The sequence below is a fragment of the Manihot esculenta genome, chromosome 1, assembly GCF_001659605.2.
Source record: "Manihot esculenta cultivar AM560-2 chromosome 1, M.esculenta_v8, whole genome shotgun sequence".
In the NCBI taxonomy this organism is placed as follows: domain Eukaryota; kingdom Viridiplantae; phylum Streptophyta; class Magnoliopsida; order Malpighiales; family Euphorbiaceae; genus Manihot; species Manihot esculenta.
In genome coordinates this window covers 17,281,707-17,302,458 of record NC_035161.2, presented here as the reverse complement: position 1 = coordinate 17,302,458, position 20,752 = coordinate 17,281,707, and the positions used below count along the sequence as shown (strand labels likewise).

General features: G+C 40.7%; 1 protein-coding gene and 1 non-coding gene across 2 annotated transcripts; both read left to right on the top strand.

Annotated features, from left to right (window-relative positions):
* The first annotated feature begins 10,266 nt into the window (after window positions 1-10,266).
* Window positions 10,267-10,373, top strand: LOC122721876. The gene has a single exon (XR_006348657.1). It is a non-coding gene; the product is annotated as a small nucleolar RNA R71 (small nucleolar RNA).
* A 2,062-nt stretch (window positions 10,374-12,435) lies between these two features.
* LOC110606244 lies at window positions 12,436-12,995 on the top strand. Its single transcript, XM_021745015.1, has 2 exons — window positions 12,436-12,734; window positions 12,836-12,995. The coding sequence occupies exons 1-2, from the start codon at window positions 12,436-12,438 to the stop codon at window positions 12,993-12,995; spliced, it is 459 nt and encodes a 152-aa protein (XP_021600707.1).
* Window positions 12,996-20,752: the final 7,757 nt, after the last annotated feature.

The following is a 20,752-nucleotide window of genomic DNA, read 5'->3' as shown; positions in this document are numbered from 1 at the left end:
ATCTAAATCAACAACAGGTTCTGTTTGATCAGTTTGTTTGGGCAAACAATTTTCTGGCTGTGTTTTTTCAGCAACTTGTACTTGCCAACTTTCATCATCATCCCATACATCTTGAAGCTCTTCCTCTCTTCTTAACATGGTTGCATTCAATGAGTTGTTCAATTGATCCTGTTGCTGTTGGATACTCTGCAAAGTCTTCATAATCTCATCAAGATTGGAACTTTGAGGTTCTGGTTGGGCTTGATATCCTTGATAATCCTGGTAGTTGTTAGCCTCTGCATAACTGAATTCTGGATAGTCTCTCCAACCTGGATTGTATGTGTTATAGTATGGATCATGTCTTGGCTGTTCATAGAATCCTTCAAATGCATGTACTTGTTGGTCCCTTGCATAGCCATAATTTGGATGGTCTCCCCAATGTGGATTGTATGTGTTATGGTAGGGATCATATCTTAGCTGTCCATAGGGTCCTTCAAATGCAAGTGCTTGTTGGACCATTTGATCCACTTCGTGTTGGAAACGTTGCAAAGCCTTTAATTTCTCATAAAGATCAGTATTGAAACCTTGAGGTATTGGTTGGGCTTGTTCAGCTTGGCCTATAACAAGAATTCTCACAGCAGAGATTAGTTTAGAAAGTTGAGAACAGCGAACAGATGTACTTACCTCAGCCATGATTAAGATCTGCGATGGTGACTGTGCCTTTGGTGAATTTCTTTTTTTTTTTTAATGTTCAGATCTGATCCTGAAAGAAAAACAAATGAGTTAAATCAATTCCCCGGCAACGGCGCCAATTTTTGACTCGCGGTTGTCGAAGCCGGTCAAAAATAACCTTTCTGGTTATAAACAATTTACAACTGCAGATAGTGGTGAAAGGATCAAATCCACAGGGAATTGAAGACTTACCTATTTTCCTTATCAAGACCAATAAAATAAACTGAAATAAAAATAAACTGCAAAAGAAGAAAACTGAAAACGAGATAAACTGAAACAAGATAAAACTGAAACGAGATAAAACTGAAAACGAGATAAACTGAAATGAGATAAAACTGAAATGAGATAAAACTGAAAGAGAAATAAACGGAAAGCAAAATAAACTAAAACGAGATAAAACTGAAACCAACTAAACTGTAAGTAAAATGGGGGGGTTTTGAGATTGATTTAATTAATCTAAAACAGAAAGCAATAAAAATAAGGCAAATAATAAAAATAAAGAGAAATAAATAATAAGAAAGATCTAGTTGAAGAATTGGATCCACTTTAGTTGTTGGGATTGATCATTGACACTTAGTTTCCTTTAGGTTGATTCAATAGATTAGTTATGGAGATGGAAGACGCTTCTCACCACCATTATCTCTCCTTATTATTAAATCAATTAGGGAACGTCCTCTAATTAATTACTAATTAACAAATTTCCAAGGAACGTCCTTGGGCCTTAGGCATCAAAACAATTGTCAATTGCATTAAGAAATAGAGAGATCCAATCCTAGCTACCCAAACGTATGGAGATAACGCTAGATCATACAATTTCCTTGGGTTTTATCCCAAGTGTTCTTATGTAAGAATAATCTAAGCAATTACGGACTTAAATCATCCAAACTAACATATTATTACTTTGCAATCAAGAATCAACGTAGATCTAAACAACAAAGCAATATTGAAATCAAGCTTGAAATTGCATAAATATTGAACAACCAAAAGTTAAACAATGTTTGATCAAGTCTCCCAATCCATAAAACAACCAAAGTATCACCTAATCTTCAACTAGAATAAAAGATTTCAGCCTCTCATGGCTGAAACAAAACTAAAAATAAAAGAAAAGAAGAAAGGTAGAAGAAGAGATGTGAATTTCGTAGGTGTCTCCCAAGGGGAGCTTCAGGGCCATGTAAAGGCTCCTTATGTGGCTTTTTATAGTTGAAAAGTGTTGCCCTAGGTCATACTTACTGCCCAAGAAGTATTTTCTGCCCAAGTTGTGTCTGAAAAGGAAAGAATCACGTTTTTCGGCTTCAAAAGGAAGGCTGCGCGCGAATGCTTTGCGGAAGGAAGTTGGTGCGCACGGTTTGGTCTCCGAAAGGGAAGGAGGCACAGATTGTGCTTCCTAAATAAGTTTAGATGCTGACCTTACTTCCTAATTAGTGTAGAGGCTGCGCAAGATGCTACCCATGCTCAACTTGTTGCCCAAGTTGTTACAGAAAAGGAAGGTGGCGCGCAGATGGCTTTCAGAAGAGGAAAGCGCGCAGATTGTTTCTGAATAGGAAGGATGCACGAATTTTGATCTTCAAAGGGGAAGATATGCTGTCCATACATTCCTTTTTATTTGGAGCCTCTTTTGAAATTTGAATGTTGAACGCAGAAGAGGAAGAGCATCTCTTTGAGATCTTGCTGCCTAAATAGGAAGATATGACTGCTGCAGTGTGTGCACATTTTTTAACAAGGAAAGAAAGATCTGTGATTTGAATTTCAAATAATCTTCTGACTGAGCTTTCCTTGTTTGCTTTTGCTTCTGCACTTTCCTCATTTGAAAACTTTCCTTTTTTGAAAACTTTCCTTATTTGGAAACTTTTCTTATTGGGCACTTTTTGGCAGTTTTAAGAGCATTTTCTCCAGATTGTCTCTTTACACCTAATATCTGCAAAACATAATTAAAACCACAAAATTAAGCAGAAAAGATGTAAATAAACATCAAGAACATAATGATAAAATGGACTAAAATATGCTCTATCAAAGCTAATTGATGAAGGGTTGCAGTTAGAGTTGACTGGTATAGGTGCCTTGATCGCTCAGATTAGAGTGACGCCTGTGTTTCTGGAGCAGGTGGCCTAGAAACAGCACGAGGACCCAGAATTGGTAAAGATTGCCAGGACTATTCAGTCAGGCAGGAATGAAGAGTTCAGATTTGACGACAAAGGGATCCTCCGTTTATGTGTACTAGATGATGTGAGCTTGAAAGGAGACATTATGAGGGAAGCTCATAATGCCAGGTACAGTGTTCACCCTGGAGCCACCAAGATGTATCAGGATCTGAAGAGAGTTTATTAGTGGCCAGCCATGAAGAGATAGGTGGCATAGTTTGTGTCAGCTTGCGAGGTATGTCAGAGGGTGAAGCTGGAACATCAGAAGCCAGTTGGAATGCTTAACCCACTGCCGATTCCAGAGTGGAAATGGGAGAATATAGCTATGGATTTTATGGTGGGGTTACCAGCAGTGTCCAACAGACTAGACTCCATATGGGTGATTATGGACAGACTGACCAAATCTGCTCACTTCATCCCTGTCAGGAGTGGCTACTCTGTTGATAAATTGGCTCAGGTATATGTTGATGAAGTGGTCAGGTTGCATGGGGCTCTTGTTTCAATTGTGTCAGATAGAGGACCCCAGTTCACCTCCAGGTTTTGGCGGAGTCTGCAGAATGCTATGGGCACAAGGTTGGACTTTAGCTCTGTTTTCCATCCACAGACTGACGGACAGTCAGAGAGGACCATCCAGACTATTGAAGATATGCTCAGAATGTGTGTGCTAGTAGAGGCAGCATCTACCTTTGGTGGAGTTTGCCTACAATAATAGCTATCATGCTAGCATAGGGATGGCTCCATATGAAGCTCTTTATGGGAGAAAGTGCAGGTCACCTGTTTGCTGGGAAGAAGTTGGAGAGAGGTCCTTAGCAGGGCCTGAGTTGATTGAGATCACCAGCAGGGTAGTGCCTATTATCAGAGAAAGAATCAGAACTGCTGTGAGTCAGTAGAAAAGCTATGCAAATGTCCGCAGGAAGCATCTAGAGTTCCAGGAGGGAGATTTGGTGTTGCTCAAAGTGTCTCCAATGAAAGGGGTGGTTCGTTTTGGGAAGAAAGGTAAATTAGCTCCACAATACATTGGACCCTTCGAGATCTTGCAGAAAGTGGGGAATGTATCGTATAAGTTAGATTTACCTGCTTCTATGGAGAGAATTCATTCGGTTTTCCACATTTCTATGCTACGAAAGTTCGTGTCAGATCTGGGCAAGGTTCTTAGTGAGCCTGATATAGAGATCCTTGGAGATCTCTCCTATGTTGAGCAGCCAGTGCGGATTCTGGACACGCAGATCAGAAAGTTGAGAAACAAGGAAATTTCGATGGTGAAAGTCCTTTGGAACCACCATAATATCGAAGAATGTACCTGGGAGATGCGGGAGTCTATACTCCAGCAATACCCTTATCTCTTTTAAGGTTAGTTTTTGTGTTTCTTATGTGCCTTATGTGTTTATGTGCTTATGTTCTTGCTTTGCATGTGTTAGTTTAGGAACATTCGGGGACGAATGTTCTTAAGGGGGGAGAATGTAATACCCGGCTAGATCCCGGCGTCGGAATTCATACTTTCCGGCGGAATCTCCGTTGGAATTTGGGATTCAAGGATGTCGGAGTTTCCTAGAAGGGTAAAAGAAAGGTTTTCCAAAATGTTTTGCATGTTTTTAGTGTTTTGTTTAAAGAAATTTTGAAGTTTTGAAAAGAAAAGGCTGAGGGAAATGGCAGGTTCGACCGCCGAACCTCACTTTCGGCCGCCGAAGGTGGCTTGCTTTTGTTGCCACCGAAACCCAAGTTCGGCTTCCGAACGTGGTGGAGCTGTGAAAGTAGCTCTGGCCGCCGAAGGTGATTGACCGGCCACCTATAAAAGGGTCCCTTATCCGGATTGGAGGTGAGTTTTCTCTCTCTTTTCGGGTATAGGTAAGTTTTTGTCCTCCTTTGATTGAGTTCATGTTTTTCTTCAAAGTTGAGCAAGTTTTAAGTAGTTATTGTTTTGGTTTTGAAGTTTTGAGCAAAGAAGTAAAGTTGTGAGACTTGAAGATTTCGGATTTGTTTTCCTTTGCATCTCTGAGTTTAGACCATCAATCCTCTCGATCTTCAAGAGGTAAGCATGGATCCTCACCTTTCTTTATGGTTTAAGTGTGTTTTGAAAGGTTTAAGTGAGTTTTTGCATGCTTTGCATGGTTAGGGTTTATGTTGATCATAAGCCATATGTGTGTATTTGTGTTGTTTTTGGGGGTTTGATCTAGTTCTAAGCCCCTATATGCATGAAGAAGGGTATAGGCGTGTGTTTGAGAGCTTGCTTGTGAGTGGTGAAGGTTTGGAGAGGTTTTGGAGGCTGGAAGTTGGAGTTTGAATCGGGTCCTGCCTTCTTGACAAACCCAGGTTCGGCTACCGAAGCAAGGTTCGGCTGTCGAACCCCTTGAGGAGGCTGTTTTGGCCGCCTAAACCTGCCCCCGAAAGTTTGGACTTTCGGCTCTAGAGTGGGGTTTCGGCCGCCGAACACGCCGCCGAAGGTTGTGACTTTCGTCTTTGCAAGGACTTTCGGCCGCCGAACCCTGGCCCCGAAAGTGCCTGACTTTCGGCTCTGGAGGGACCTTCGGCCGCCGAACCTGCCGCCGAAAGTCCCCTGTCCAGCCTTCCTTTGCATGTTTGAGATGTTTTAGAGGGGTTTCTAGGGCGATGTTTAGAGTTATGTTAGAGTATGTCGGTACCTTGTTTGAGTCCACCTTTGTAGGATCGGACCTGAGGAACCCGAGGAACCAAGGAGGCCGACAGTGTTAGCTGGTTCAGAGGTATTCCAGCGTCTACTAGAGGTGAGTAGAACTGAACTATGTTTTAAATAAATGAACGGTTTTAGCATGACTCATGCATCATAAATGCCATGAATACATAAGGTTGTATTGCATTAGAACTCACGAATATGTTGCATTGCATTTATGTTGTTGAGGTGGATGGATATTGGATGATCCATTAGTCCTTGAGATGATATGATATGGTATGAAAGTCCAGATGCGCATGCTACACCCTGGCACAGTGTAATAGAAAGTCCAGAGGCCCATGCTACGCCCTGGCACAATGTAAGAGAAAGTCCAGAGGCCCATTCTACGCCACTGTCATGTTGGAATGTTATGTTCTGTTTATATTATGGTAAAGGAAAGACCAGTGGCCCATGCTACGCCTTGGCACTATTGGCATATGTGAGGACTATTGGTGACAAGTTCATCCTTGATATGTATTGTTTGTCATGTGATGCATGTCATGGAAGCATGTTGTATTAAATGATTTAATTAGTGCTCTACTCACTGGGCTCTAGTAGCTCACCCCTCTCCCTAACCCCCAGGTTTGCAGGGCCAGAGATCGCATGGGATAGCGGCAAGAGTCAAAGTTTATGTAATAGTTCAGTAGTGGACATGTGTTGTAAAATGATGTAGGTCATGTAATGTATATTGATGATAGAATTGTGCTTGGCCCTAGAATTGGTTGATCCCTTTTGTACATGATTAGTATCTTATTATGTTTTATACTGACATATGATGAGAACCAAGCTTAATATATGTAATGATGACCCAACTAGAGCATTTGATGAGGGCTCTAGTATGGGGTTTTATGTTTACAGAGATAGTGTGCATGCACAGGTTAAGCTTGGTAGATGTAAATTTTCAAATTTTTATGGAAATTGTTGATCATGTATGGGATTTATCAGGTTTATAGGATGCATTGTAGGTTTGCTACGGGTTCCGGCGACCTTAAGTCGATCTGAATCCTAGCGCCGGTAGCGGTCCGGTCTCCGGGTCGTTACACCCACACCTAAATCATGCATTGTCTTTAATGTATAAGAAAATAAAAGAGGAAAGGAAACTGAGTACTCCCCTAGGGTGTAAGGTTCATGTTGCAATCCACTTAGGCTGAATGAGCGACAAACAGATGTTCGTCTGGGAACTCTTCTTTGACTGGACATGGTGCAGAGCTAGAGGGAAGTCGACTGAGGTGGTCGGCCACAAGGTTTTCCTTGCCTTTCTTGTCTCTTATCTCTAGATCAAACTCTTGTAGTAGAAGGATCCACCTAATGAGCCTTGGTTTTGCCTCCTTTTTCTTGATCAAGTATTGCAAGGCTGCATGGTCGGAATAGACAATGACTTTAGTCCCAAGGAGGTATGGTCTGAACTTCTCTAAAGCAAATACAACAGCCAAGAGCTCCTTTTCTATTGTTGTGTAGTTGCTTTGTGTAACATCCAATGTGCGGGAGGCATAGTGAATGACGTGGGGTGAGTTTCCCACACGTTGCCCCAAGACTACTCCCACTGCATAGTTGCTAGCATCACACATGATTTCAAAGGGCAAGTTCCAATCAGGTGCTTGAATAATTGGGGCAGTCACAAGCAATTCTTTTATCAGATCAAATGCTCTTTTGCAACCTGCATCAAAATCAAATGTCACATCTTGTTGGAGCAATTTACATAATGGCTGTGTGATTTTGGAGAAATCTTTTATGAATTTCCTATAGAATCCTGCATGACCAAGGAAAGAACGGACTTCTTTAACATTTGTAGGATAAGGCAGATTTTTAATTGTATCTACCTTAGCCTTGTCTACTTCAATTCCTTTAGCTGAAACAATATGTCCTAAAACCATACCTTGATTAACCATAAAATGGCATTTTTCATAATTAAGCACAAGGTTAGACTCAAGGCATCTCTGTAGGATCTTTTCCAAGTTAGCAAGGTATTCTTCAAAGGAGTTACCATGCACTGTGAAGTCATGCATGAACACTTCAATTGTCTTACCCACATAGTTAGAGAGTATGCTCATCATGCATCGCTGAAAGGTGGCAAGTGCATTGCATAGTCCAAATGGCATTCTTCTGAAGGCAAAAGTGCCAAAAGGACAAGTGAAGGTGGTCTTCTCTTAGTCATCTAGAGCAACTGGAATCTGATAAAAACCTGAATAACCATCAAGGCAACAATAATGGGACTTACCTGCAAGCCTTTCTAGCATTTGATCAATAAATGGTAGTGGGAAGTGGTCATTCCTTGTTGCAGCGTTGAGCTTCCTATAGTCCATGCACACTCTCCATCCATTTTGAACTCTAGTGGGGACAAGTTCCCCTTCAGTATTTGAAACAATGGTAATTCCAATTTTCTTTGGAACTACATGTACAGGACTCACCCATTTGCTATCAGAGATAGGATAGATAATACCTGCATCAAGGAGCTTAACTATTTCTTTTTTTTACTACCTCCATCATAGGTGGATTCAGTCTTCGTTGAGCATCTCTGACTGGCTTGCATTCATCTTCCATGTGAATTTTATGCATGCATGTGGAAGGAGAAATACCTTTTATGTCATCTATGGTCCATCCTATGGCTCCTTTGTGTTTTTGCAGTACTCTCAGGAGGCTTGCTTCTTTATGTTGGCTCAATTCATTGGACACTATGACTGGTAGTGTCTTGTGGGCTCCCAAGTACATGTATTTCAGATGGCCTGGAAGAGGCTTCAGATGTGGTTCTGACACTTTTTGATTTGCAGTCTGTGATTTGGGCGAGCAAGGGGGTGTTTATGGTGACTGTCGGGCAGAACTGGATTCAGGAACATCCTTCTGCGCAGGACTTGACTGAAAGCGAGGCGGAAGAGAGCTGATTTGCGTGGGAAGCTGAAAGGGCGCGCCTGAGAGGCTTTCAGGTGCCTCTTTCTGCACAGGAATGGTCTGTACACCATTCTGAAGTGGTGCAACTGGTTTCTGTACTTCCTGTGGTTGTCTGTAGTTCATCTGCTGGATGCTGCAGAATGTTTACTTCAGTTTTAGCTCTTTCTGGCTCTCTGTCTGTACCCGATCAGTATCTCTGCAGAAATCACTGTTGAGAATATCATCTTGATTTTTATCAAAAATTTCCTGACTCAAACAGTCAACAATATCAAGACCATAAACAGGGGACATATCATGTGGATATTTCATAGCATCATAGACATTAAATATAATGACTTCCCCTTCAAACTCCATAGTCAAAGTACCATCATGACATCAATCTTAGTCCTAGCAGTACTCAAGAAGGGACGTCCAAGAAGGATATCAGAACTAGTATTATAGCTGTCTTTTTTAGTATCAATCACATAAAAATCTGTAGGAAAGACAAGTTCATCTACTTGAACTAACAAATCTTCTAGAACACCTATGGGATATACTACAGATCTATCAGCTAATTGAATCACAACTTTTGTGTCTTTCAGTGCACATGCATTCAAAGATTTGTAGATGGAAAGAGGCATAACATTAATGGATGCACCAAGATCACACATGGCTTTCTTGATTACAACATTCCCAATCTTACAAGAAATAGCAAACATACCTTTGTCTTTGCATTTAGTTGGGAGTTCTCTCTTAATCACAGCAGTAACAACTTCACCTACACTTACTTTTTCTCTTTCAGCAAGCTTTCTCCTATTGGTGCAAAGTTCTTTCAGAAATTTTGCGTACCTTGAAATCTGCTTAACAGCATCTAGCAAAGGTATGTTGATCTGCACCTTTCTGAAGGTGTCAAGGATCTCCTTTTCCTCCTTTTCTTTTTGTGTTCTTTAAAATCTCTTTAGAAAAGGAGGTGGAATTTGAAAGCTTACCTTTTGATCAGCTTTGTGCGCAGGAAGTGTTTCAGATGGAGCTCGGCTGGCCGGCTCATGGAGATGGGGTGGCGCAGGTGTTTCAGTTTGTGCAGGGGTGGTCTCAGATTGCGTAGGCCCTTGTGCAACTTGCTTCTCTTCCTCATATCTTGGATCTTGAAGCTTTTTCCCACTCCTCAAAGTAATGGCACTCACATTCTGTTTAGGATTAGTTTCAGTTTGAGAAAGGAGTTTACCTTGGGACTCAGATCTGCTCATAGATGCAGTCAGTTGTCCTATGTCCTATCGCATGCGCTGCATGGCATTTACCATTGTTACAATCATCTTTTGAAGGTGCTGGATGGAATTTTGAGGTGCTGGTTGGGCTTGATTCCTTTGATAGTTCTGATAGTTCTGATTGTTGTTGGCCCTTCCATAGCTGAGATTGGGGTGGTCTCTCCAACCTGGATTGTATGTGTTTTAGTATGGATCATGTCTAGGCTGGTTGTTGTACCCTCCAATGGCATTAACTTGTTGGTTGTCTTCTTGAAGAGTAGGACATTGATTAGTTGGATGTCCTACATATGCACAAATCCCACATGGCCTAGGTGGCTGGGATGCTTGAACCTGTTGAACTAGTCCTATGGCAAAATCTTTCATAATAGATGTCAGTTCAGAAATCTGAGAAGAATTAGGAGTTGAACTTACCTCATGGACTCCTCTCTGCAGTTGCTTTTCTTCTCCATATTGCCTAGATGAGGCTGCAAGTGTTGAGATCAAATCTCTCATCTCCCTAGGTGTCTTGTCTGCAATAGATCCTCCACAAGCTACATCAATGAATCTCCTTTCTGAAGAAAGCAGTCCTCCATAGAAGAATTCTATGAGTGCCTTATCTGAAATATCATGTTGAGGACAACCTGTACACAATCTTTTAAATCTTTCCCAATAATCATATAAGTCCTCATATGGTTTCTGTCTAATGCTTGAAATTTCTCTTCTAACACCAATAGCCTTATGAGTTAGGAAATATTTATTTAAGAAGGTTATTACCATGTCATCCCAAGAAGTAATAGATCTAGGTGGCAAGTAAAATAGCCAATCCTTAGCATAATCATCAAGTGAAAAAGGAAAAGCTCTTAACTTAACATGATCTTCAGAAATACCTTGAGGTCTCATGGATGAATAGACAATATTGAACTCTTTCAAGTACTTGTGTGGATTTTCATTTTCTAATCCTCTAAATTTAGGGAGAAGATGGATCAAATCTGTTTTCAGTTCAAAGGGAACTGTCAGAGGCGGATAGGTGATGCAAAGAGGTGCTTGATCGCCTATAGGTGTTGCCAATTCTCTCATGGTTCTTTCCCCGGCATCGGCGCCAATTTTTGACTCGCAGTTGTCGAAGCCTGTCAAAAATAACCTTTTCGATTATCAACAATTTTACAACTGCAAATAGTGGTAAAGGATCGAATCCACAGAGAATTGTAAACTTATCTATCTTTCTCAACAAGATCAAGAGAATTAACTGAAAGCGGAACAAAAGTAAAGTGCAATAAAAGTAAAAAGGGGGGGTTTTGAGATTGATTTGATTAGCAAACTACTGAAAGTAATTAAATGAGCAAGTAATTAAAATAAAGAGAAATTCAATATGAGAAAAGTCTAGTTGAAGAGATGGATCCACTTTGATTGTTTGGATTGATCATTGAAACTTATGTTCTCTTGATTGATTAAATAGATTAGTTATGGAGGTGGAAGACGCTTCTCACCACCATGTCTCTCCTTATGATTAAATCAATTAGGGAACATCCTCTAATCAATTACTAATTAACAAATTGTCAAAGAACGTCATTGGGCCTTAGGCATCAAAACAATTGTCAATTGCATGAAGAAATAGAGAGATCCAATCCTAGCTACCCAAATGCATGGAGATATTGCTAGATCATACAATTCCTTAGTTGTTACACCAAGTGTTCTTATGTTAGAATAATTCCAGCAATTACGGACTAAAAATTATCCAAACTAACAATCAATCACCTTGCAATCAAGAATCAAGTGGTCAATTTGATCAAAACAACAAAGTAATCATAGATTCAGGCACCAAATTGTATGAATATTGAACAAGTCAAAGACAAATAGTTTATGTTCAGATCTCACAATCCATAAAACAACTTTAGTTTCAACCAATCTTCAACTAGAATAAAAGGTTTCAGCCACTCATGGCTGAAACAAAACAGAAAATAAAAGGAGAACACAAAGGAAGATGAACCAAATTGGAGATGGAGGCTTGGTGCGCCTTGCTTGGCCGGATGGGGGAGAAGGAGTTGCTGTCCAATCTGCCTTGGATGGCCTCTTTGGGATCTTTAAATATGTTTTAAGGTGCTGTCTTAGGATTTCAAGAGGCTGCCCAAAATGCTCGTCCAAGATGTGCCATCCATGCACATGTGTGAAGGGAAAAACGTGGGGCATGTGTGGCTTGTGCAAGAGTGGGTCTTTTGGTCTTTGATTGCTGCCCAAATGTCTTCAAGATGCTGCCCAAGGTGCCCAAGACTTGCCTTCACACTCTCCTTACCGCCCATACATTAATAAGGAAGGTGGAGCCTCCTTTGCAATTTGAATTTTGAATGTACAAGGCATGAGGTGGCAAGCATGTGATCTTTAGATTTGGCTTCCTTGATAAGCTGGATTTTGAAATTCAAAATTTGAATATGAATCTTGAAGATTTGAAATTCAAAATACTTTCCTTATTTGGCTCTTCATTTATGGCAACTTGAGACTTGGCTTCTTGAATAAGGAAAATGCTACTTGGAGATTTGAATTTTGAATTTCAAATTGCTTTGGCTGAATGTTCTTTCCTTCTTTGCCACTTTCCTTATTTAGCTTCACTTGAATTCAACTTGGCAGGCTTGCTCTCCTTTGCTCCATTTAAGGCAGTTTTAACGGTATTTTCTCCAAAATGTCCTTTTTCATCATTTTCTGTAAAATAATGTCAAGAGCACTAAATTAAGCAGAAATCATGTAAATAATCATCAATAATATCGAGATAAAATGGATTAAAATATGCTCTATCAGTATGACTCATGACAAACCTAGCTCTTGGGCTAAATGGCTATCTCTTGCAGAATGGAGGTATAACTCTACATACCACAGCTCCATTAGGATGACTCTATTTGAAGGTTTTTATAGGCATTATCCCCTTATGCTACTAGCAATTCCTTCTGAAGGTATTTTAGTAGTATCAGTGAAGGATTTCTTTAAACAAAGGCAGCAAATGACTATCATTCTGAAGGAAAATTTGGAAGTTGCAATGAATAGAATGAAACAACAAGCTGAAAAGAAGAAGACGAAAGGGAATTTCAAGCGAGAGACTGGGTTTATCTAAAGCTTCAACCATATATGCAGAGTTCAATTGCTGTGAGGAAAGCTCTCAAACTTTAAGCTAAGTACTTTGGTCCTTTCAAAGTACTGTCTAGAGTGAGACCTATTGTTTACAAACTGGAATTGCCTGTGTCATCCACAGTGCATATAGTCTTCCATGTCTCCTTGTTGAAAAAGAGGATTGGAGATAAAGTAGTACCCTTGCGACAGTTGCTAGTATTCACTGAAGATGAAGTTGTGATAGCTCCCCAGTAAGTCCTTTAAGCTAGAGTGATACTTCGGAACGGGCAATCAGTGTCTCAAGTGTTAGTTCAATAGCAGCACCTTTCTCCGGAAGAAGCTTACTTAGGAGGACCGATCCTTCATGATCGCACAATTTCCAAACTTTGCACATTTCTTGAGACAAAAATGTGCTCAAGGAAGGGGTATTGTTACATATAAAAGGACCAAATATAGTAATAAGTAATAGGCTGAGTTGGCACTTGTATATAAACAGATGAATAATGCCTAGGGCATTCATAATCAATAAAGCCAAAATTTCTCTCTTTCTCTATCTTTTCTCTCTCTCTCTCTCTAATTCTTCTAATTCTCTCTCTTTCTTCTCCCAAAATGCCCTTCCTTTTCTACTAAATTTTTGTAATCGCCAGATCTGTTAGGTTAACGCCTAACACCTACCTAAAGAACCTGTAAAAACATAGTTTAAACCAGCAAGAATAAAACATAAGCAAGTTAAGCTATGAAAACCTCAACAGACCAAGAATTCCCAAAGCACTTAAAGTCTGATGATGAAAAAGCATAAACTGAAAGAATCAAAACTCAAAAAACATTATCCTCCCTGTGACACAATCCATATTATAATCCAACTCCATAAAACTTCATAACATGAGGGATTGCTTTGAGAATGATAGTAAGGAATCAACATCCTTAAGAATGCAATAAAAGCTAAAAACAATCAACCCTCTCTTATTGGAACATTGTGTTTCCAACCAGCAAGACTGTCTCATATACTACCATTAGAAATCAAAGAATGCCTCCCATACAACCATTAGAAATTGAAGAAGTTCCGCAACAGCTTAGATACTTGTTTTTTTAATTCATTTATTTGCATGCCTTCTTTTACTAGAAAATCGAAGACCACTTGATTCCAAGATAAGAAAAGGGAAGTCAACAGAGAACACCACCAATTGTGCAAAAGAATAAACCACATAAAAATAGTATTGAACACAGCAGCAAAGTAAACCCAACATGTAACTGATCAGACCAAATTTAGACCTATTTATCATGTTGTTATTAATGTCAATTTACACGTTTTCTGTCTAATTTTGTGGTTTTGATCTTATTTTTCAGAAAATGGTATAAAGAGGTAATTTGGTGAAAATGCTCTTAAAATTGCCTAAAAGAGGATAAAGGAGAACAAGCATGGTTTGCCCAAGTTGTTTGCCCAAGCCAAGTTGCAGCTGAAGTGAAGATAAATATGGAAAGTACAGATAGCAGAGTAGTGATAAATTCAAAATTCAAATCTTCAAGAAGTCTTTTTCTTTTTAAAAATGTGAAGACACCTCAGCACTGAATTCTGCCTATTTAGGAAGCCAAATCTCAATAAGATGCACTTGCCTTCCAAGAATTTCAAATTCAAAATTCAAAAGAGAACTCCATCTCAACAAGAAAACTTAGGGCAACACTTTTAGCTATAAAAGGATCACAAACAAGCAAGAGAGAAGCTTCGACACTTTCGGATTTGAAGAGCCGCGCTCCCCTCTCTCCTTTCCGCCGATCGGTTCCTCTCCCTCTTCTCTTTCTTTTATTTTTTGTGTTTTGTTTCAGCCATGAGTGGCTGAAACCTCTTTTTCTAGTTCAAGATTAGGTGAAACTTCAAGTTGTTTATGGATTGGGAGATCTGAACATATATTATTTATCTTTTGTTTATCAATATTTATGCAATTTCATGCTTAATTCCATTGTTGCTTTGTTGTTTAGATCAATAGGGCCCATTGATTCTTGATTGCACAAAGTAATAATTTGTTAGTTTGGATAGTTTTAAGTCGTAATTGCTTTAATTATTCAAACACAAGTAACTCTTGATGTAAAAATCAAGGAGATTGCATAACCTAGCGAGATCACGATACGTTTGGGTAGCTAGAATTATGTCTCTCTATTTCTTAATGCAATTAATGGTTGATTGATGCTAAAAGCCCCAAGGACGTTCCTTGGCAACTTGTTGATTAGTGATTAATTAGAGAACGTTTCCTAATTATTCTATGCTTAAGGAGGGATATAGTGGTGTGGAGCGTCTTCCACCACCATAACTAATTTGTTGAATCAAATAAAGGAACCTAAGTGTCAATGATCAATCCCAACAACTGAAGTGGATCCAATTCTTCAACTAGAGCTTTTATCATTATTGAATTTCCTTTACTTTATTATTTGCTTTACTATTTTTAATTCTAGTTCAGTTCATCAATCTCAAAAACCCCCTTTTATTTTATTTTCAGTTTATTTACTTGGTCTTGATAAGAAAAATAGGTAAGTATCAATTTCCTGTGGATTTGATCCTTTTACCACTATCTACAATTGTAAAATTATGGATAACAAAAAAAGTTATTTTTCACCGGCTTCGACAATCGCAAAGTCAAAAATTGGCGCCGTTGCCGGGGAACTAATTTAACTAATTTATTTTTTTTATGACCAGGGCTGGATGTAGAGAAAATCTACTGACTCGCGGTTATCGAAGCTGGTAAAAAATAACATTTCCGGTTATCAACAATATTACTACTGTAGATAGTGGTAAAGGATCGAATCCATAGAGAATTGAAAACTTAACTATCTTTCTTAACAAGATCAAGAGAATTAACTGAAAGCAAGTAACTGAAAGAGAAGTAAACTGAAACAAGATAAATTGAAAGCAAATAAACTGAAAGTAAAATGGGGGGGGGATTTGAGGTTGATTTAATTGATCTAATTCTGCAAGCAATAAAAGAAGACAAATAATTAAAATAAAGGAAATCAATAATGGGAAGGTTCTAGTCAGAGAGTTGGATCCACTTTAGTTGTTGGGATTGAGCATTGAAACTTATATTCTTTTGGTTGATTCAATAGATTAGTTATGGGGATGGAAAACGCTTCTCACCACCATGTCTCTCCTTAATCATAAACCAATTAGGGAACATCCTCTAATTAATAACTAATCAACAAGTTGCCAAGGAACGTCCTTGGGACTTAGGCATGAAAACAACTGTCAATTGCATTAATAGAATCAAGCATGAAATGTTGCTAGATCATACAATTTCCTTAGTTTTTACACCAAGTGTTCTTATGTTTGAACAATCCAAGCAATTATGGACTTAAACTATTCAAACTAATAATATATTACCTTACAATCAAGAATCAAGTGGCCAATTTGATCAAAACAACAAAGCAATAATAGAATCAAGCATGAAATTGTATGAATATTGAATAAACCAAAGACAAACAACTTATGTTCAGATCTCACAATCCATAAAACAACTTAAGTTTCAACCAATCTGTAATGACCCGAAAATCGGACCGCTACCGGCGCTAGGATCCAGGTCGGCTTAAGGCCGCCGGGACCCGTAGCAAGCCTGACATACATCCTGAAAACCTGTTTAATCCCATACATGATCAACAACATACATAAAAATTTAAAACTTTTCCTTCAAACATCCAACTCAACCTGAACATACATTTACATAGTCATAATCATAATCGTGATCCCTCTGTGGGATCTCATCAATGCCCTAGCGGGCGATACAACATGAGATGAGTTGGCTTTCATGAACATTATAAAACATTTTTGATCATGTAATAAAAGGGATACCTCATACACAATGTCAAGCACAATATCTAATCCTCAATATCATTACATGACTGAAACTGTACTTTTACATAACATTAATACATTTATCATGTCCACACTATCTATTACATAAATCAGACTTCATTACTCTTGTAAACCTCCTGGTCTACCCTGTACCTGCAATCCTGGGAAAATGGGAGAGGGATGAGCTACTAGAGCCCAGTGAGCAGAATAATAAAAACATTTAAATCATATGGATCATGGAATGCATCACATCACAGCTAATCACATCAAGGATGAACTTGTCACCAATAGCCCTCTACATAGTCCAACTGTGCCAGAACGTAGAATGGGTCCTGGTCTTTCCCTTACATATCATAACATAATAGTGTCCAAATGTGCCAGAACGTAGAATGGGTCCTGGTCTTTCCCTTACATAGTGCCAGCGAACATAGAATGGGTCCCACTGGTCTTACATTCCGTACCGTACATATCACATCGTCATATCATGGATCGAGGGCTATGGATCATCCAACATTCATCCACATCAACATAAAAATATGCAATGCAACATATTCGTGAATTCTAATGCAAGCAACCTAATTCATCACATGGCATTCATGATGCGTGAAACATGCTGAAAAGTTCATTCTTTGCTTTAAAACATAATAAGTTATTCCACTCACCTCTGGATAGCTCTGACCAGACACTGGGGCAACAGACTCACTGCTGGGGTCCTCGGTTCCTCAGGTCCGAACCTACACAGGTGGACTCAAATGAGGGACCAAACATACATGAACATAACTCTAAACTACTCCCCAAAAACCCCCTAAAACATCATAGAATAATCATAGAAAAACATGCAAGAAAGGGCTGGACAGGGCACTTTCGACGGCAGGTTCGGCGGCCGAAAGTCCCTTCATAGCCGAAAGTCAAGCAGGTTCGGCAGCACCTTCGGCGGCCGAAACTCCCAGACAGAGGTGAAACTCATGCATGTTCGGCGGCACTTTCGACGGCCGAAAGTCCCAGACAGAGACGAAAGTCTCCTTTCGGGGGCAAGCTTCGGCAGCCGAAGGCTGCCTCCACAAGCACGTTCGGCGGCCGAAAGTTCCTTCGGCTGCCGAACCTGGTTTCTCCCAGAATGGCAGAAACTCAGCTCCCTTATGCATTTGTGCCTCCAATCTCATCCAAACATGCATAAACCTATTCTACAACATTCCCAAACATACACAAGCAAACATACAAGTTCCTAGGGGCATCAAACCATCAAAAACCCCAACTACAACACACAAGCAACTCACATTGTTCAAAAATCACACCAAAAACCCATAAACATAACTATGACCTAAACATGCATTCTACCCCCATGAACTTCATAAAACTTACTTAAAACATAATATAAGCTAGAGATCGACTCTTACCTCTTGAAGATCAAGAGTAGAGGCGACCAAACTTGGAGTTGGGAGAGATTTGAGTTCTTGAACCTCAAAGCTCCAAAACTTTGCTCAAAAGCTCAAATCTTCAAAACGAAGTTAAAACAAATGAAAAACTTGAAAGATCTAGAGGAAAAACATCAAAGATCGGTGAGGGGCGGCGGAAAGCTCACCTTGGCCGAAAATGGGGAAAAGCTCGCCCGTTTTCGGCTAAGGGACCCTTTTATAGTGGCTGGCCAGGCCACGTTCGGGGGCCGAATGTGCCTCCGCATGCATGCCATGTTCGGCGGCCGAACTTGAGGTTCGGCGGCCGAACCTGGACTTCCTCACTTATGCTTTCGGGGGCCTAAAGGCGCTCCCGAAGGCATGCATGTTCGGCGGCCGAACTTGAGGTTCGGCGGCCGAACCTGAGTTTTCCTCCAAGGTTGTTTTTATGCAAAAACTCATTTCCATTTTTACTTAAAACCATGAAATACCTTAAAACATTTTATGAAAACATGTTTCTACCCTACTAGAGGCTTCCGACATCCGAGATTCCACTGGACGGTAGGAATTTCGATACCGGAGTCTAGCCGGGTATTACATTCTCCCCCCCTTAAGAACATTCGTCCCCGAATGTTCCTCAATTAGCACATAGCATGGCATAAGACATAACATACATACATAGCACATAAACACATAGAGATCTAACCTTAAAAGAGATGAGGGTACTGCTGGAGCATAGACTCTCGTGTCTCCCAAGTGCATTCCTCCAAATTGTGGTGGTTCCACAGGACTTTCACCATCGGGATTTCCTTGTTTCTTAGCTTTCTGATCTGGGTGTCTATGATCCGTACTGGCTGTTCAACATAGGTGAGATCCTCTTGGACCTCCACATCAGGCTCACTAAGAACCTTACTCGGATCTGACACAAACTTTCTCAACATTGAAACATGGAAAACCGGATGGATTCTTTCCATTGAAGCAGGTAAGTCCAGCTTGTACGACACATTCCCGATCTTTTGCAAGATTTCAAAGGGTCCGATGTATCGTGGGGCTAGTTTACCTTTCTTCCCGAAGCGAACCACTCCCTTCATAGGAGACACCTTGAGCAATACCAGATCCCCCTCTTGAAACTCTAACTGTCTTCTGCGGACGTCTGCATAGCTCCTCTGTCTGCTTGCAGCAGTCTTGATCCTTTCTCTGATTATGGGTACTACCCTGCTGGTAATCTCTACTAGCTCAGGCCCTGCCAAGGCCTTTTCTCCAACTTCTTCCCAGCAAACAGGTGATCTGCACTTCCTTCCATATAAAGCTTCATATGGAGCCATCCCGATGCTAGCATGATGGCTGTTATTGTAGGCAAACTCCACCAAAGGTAGATGCTGCCTCCAAGAACCGCCAAAGTCCAGCACACACATTCTGAGCATATCCTCTATGGTCTGGATGGTCCTTTCTGACTGTCCGTCCGTCTGTGGATGGAAAGCAGTGCTGAAATCCAACCTGGTACCCATGGCGTTCTGCAGACTCCGCCAAAATCTGGAGGTGAACTGGGGCCCTCTATCTGACACTATCAAAACAGGAACCCCATGCAGCCTGACGATCTCGTCCACATACACCTGTGCCAACTTGTCCACATAATAGCCACTCCTGACAGGAATGAAGTGAGCAGATTTGGTGAGTCTGTCCACAATCACCCATATGGAGTCCACTCTGTTGGACGCCGCCGGTAGCCCCACTACGAAGTCCATAGCTATATTTTCCCATTTCCATTATGGAATAGGTAGCGGGTTAAGCATTCCAGCCGGCTTCTGATGTTCCAACTTCACCCTCTGACACACTTCGCAGGCTGACACGAACTGTGCCACTTCTTTCTTCATAGCTGGCCACCAATAAACCTTCTTTAGATCTTGATACATCTTGGTGGCTCCGGGGTGAATGCTGTATCTTGCATTATGAGCCTCTCTCATAATGTCTCCCTTTAGCCCTATGTCATCTGGTACACATAGTCTGCTCCCATAGCGGAGGATCCCCTTGCTGTCGAATCTGAACTCACTATCATTGCCTGACTGAACAGTCCTGGCAATCTTCACTAACTCCGGGTCCTCATGCTGTTTCTGAGCCACCTGCTCCAGAAACACGGGTGTCACTCTCATCTGGGCCACCAAGGCACCTGTACCAGACAACTCCACCTGTAGACCTTCCTCAATGAGCTTGTAAAACTCCTTCACCACTGGCCTCCTCTCTGCCGTGATGTGGGATAAACTACCGAGTGATTTCCGGCTTAAGGCGTCTGCCACAACATTCGCCTTACCCGGATGGTACTGAATCTTGCAATCATAGTCACTCAGCAGCTCCACCCATCTTCTCTGTCTCAAGTTCAAATCTCTTTGACTCAGGATGTGCTGCAGGCTTTTATGATCTGTAAAGATCTCACATTTAACCCCATAGAGGTAGTGCCTCCACATCTTGAGTGCAAAGATTACTGCTGCCATCTCCAGGTCATGTGTGGGGTAATTCAACTCATGCTTCTTCAGCTGCCTAAAAGCATAAGCGATCACCCTCTCATTCTGCATTAGTACACAACCCAGTCCCACACGGGACGCATCACAAAAGACTGTAAAGTCCTCATCACTAGATGGCAGAGCTAAAACTGGTGCTGAAGTCAACCTCTTCTTAAGCTCTTCAAAACTCTCCTCGCACTGGTCGGTCCACAGAAACTTCTGATTCTTCCTGGTTAGTCTGGTCAGAGGAGCTGCTATCTTTGAGAAGTCTTGAACGAACCT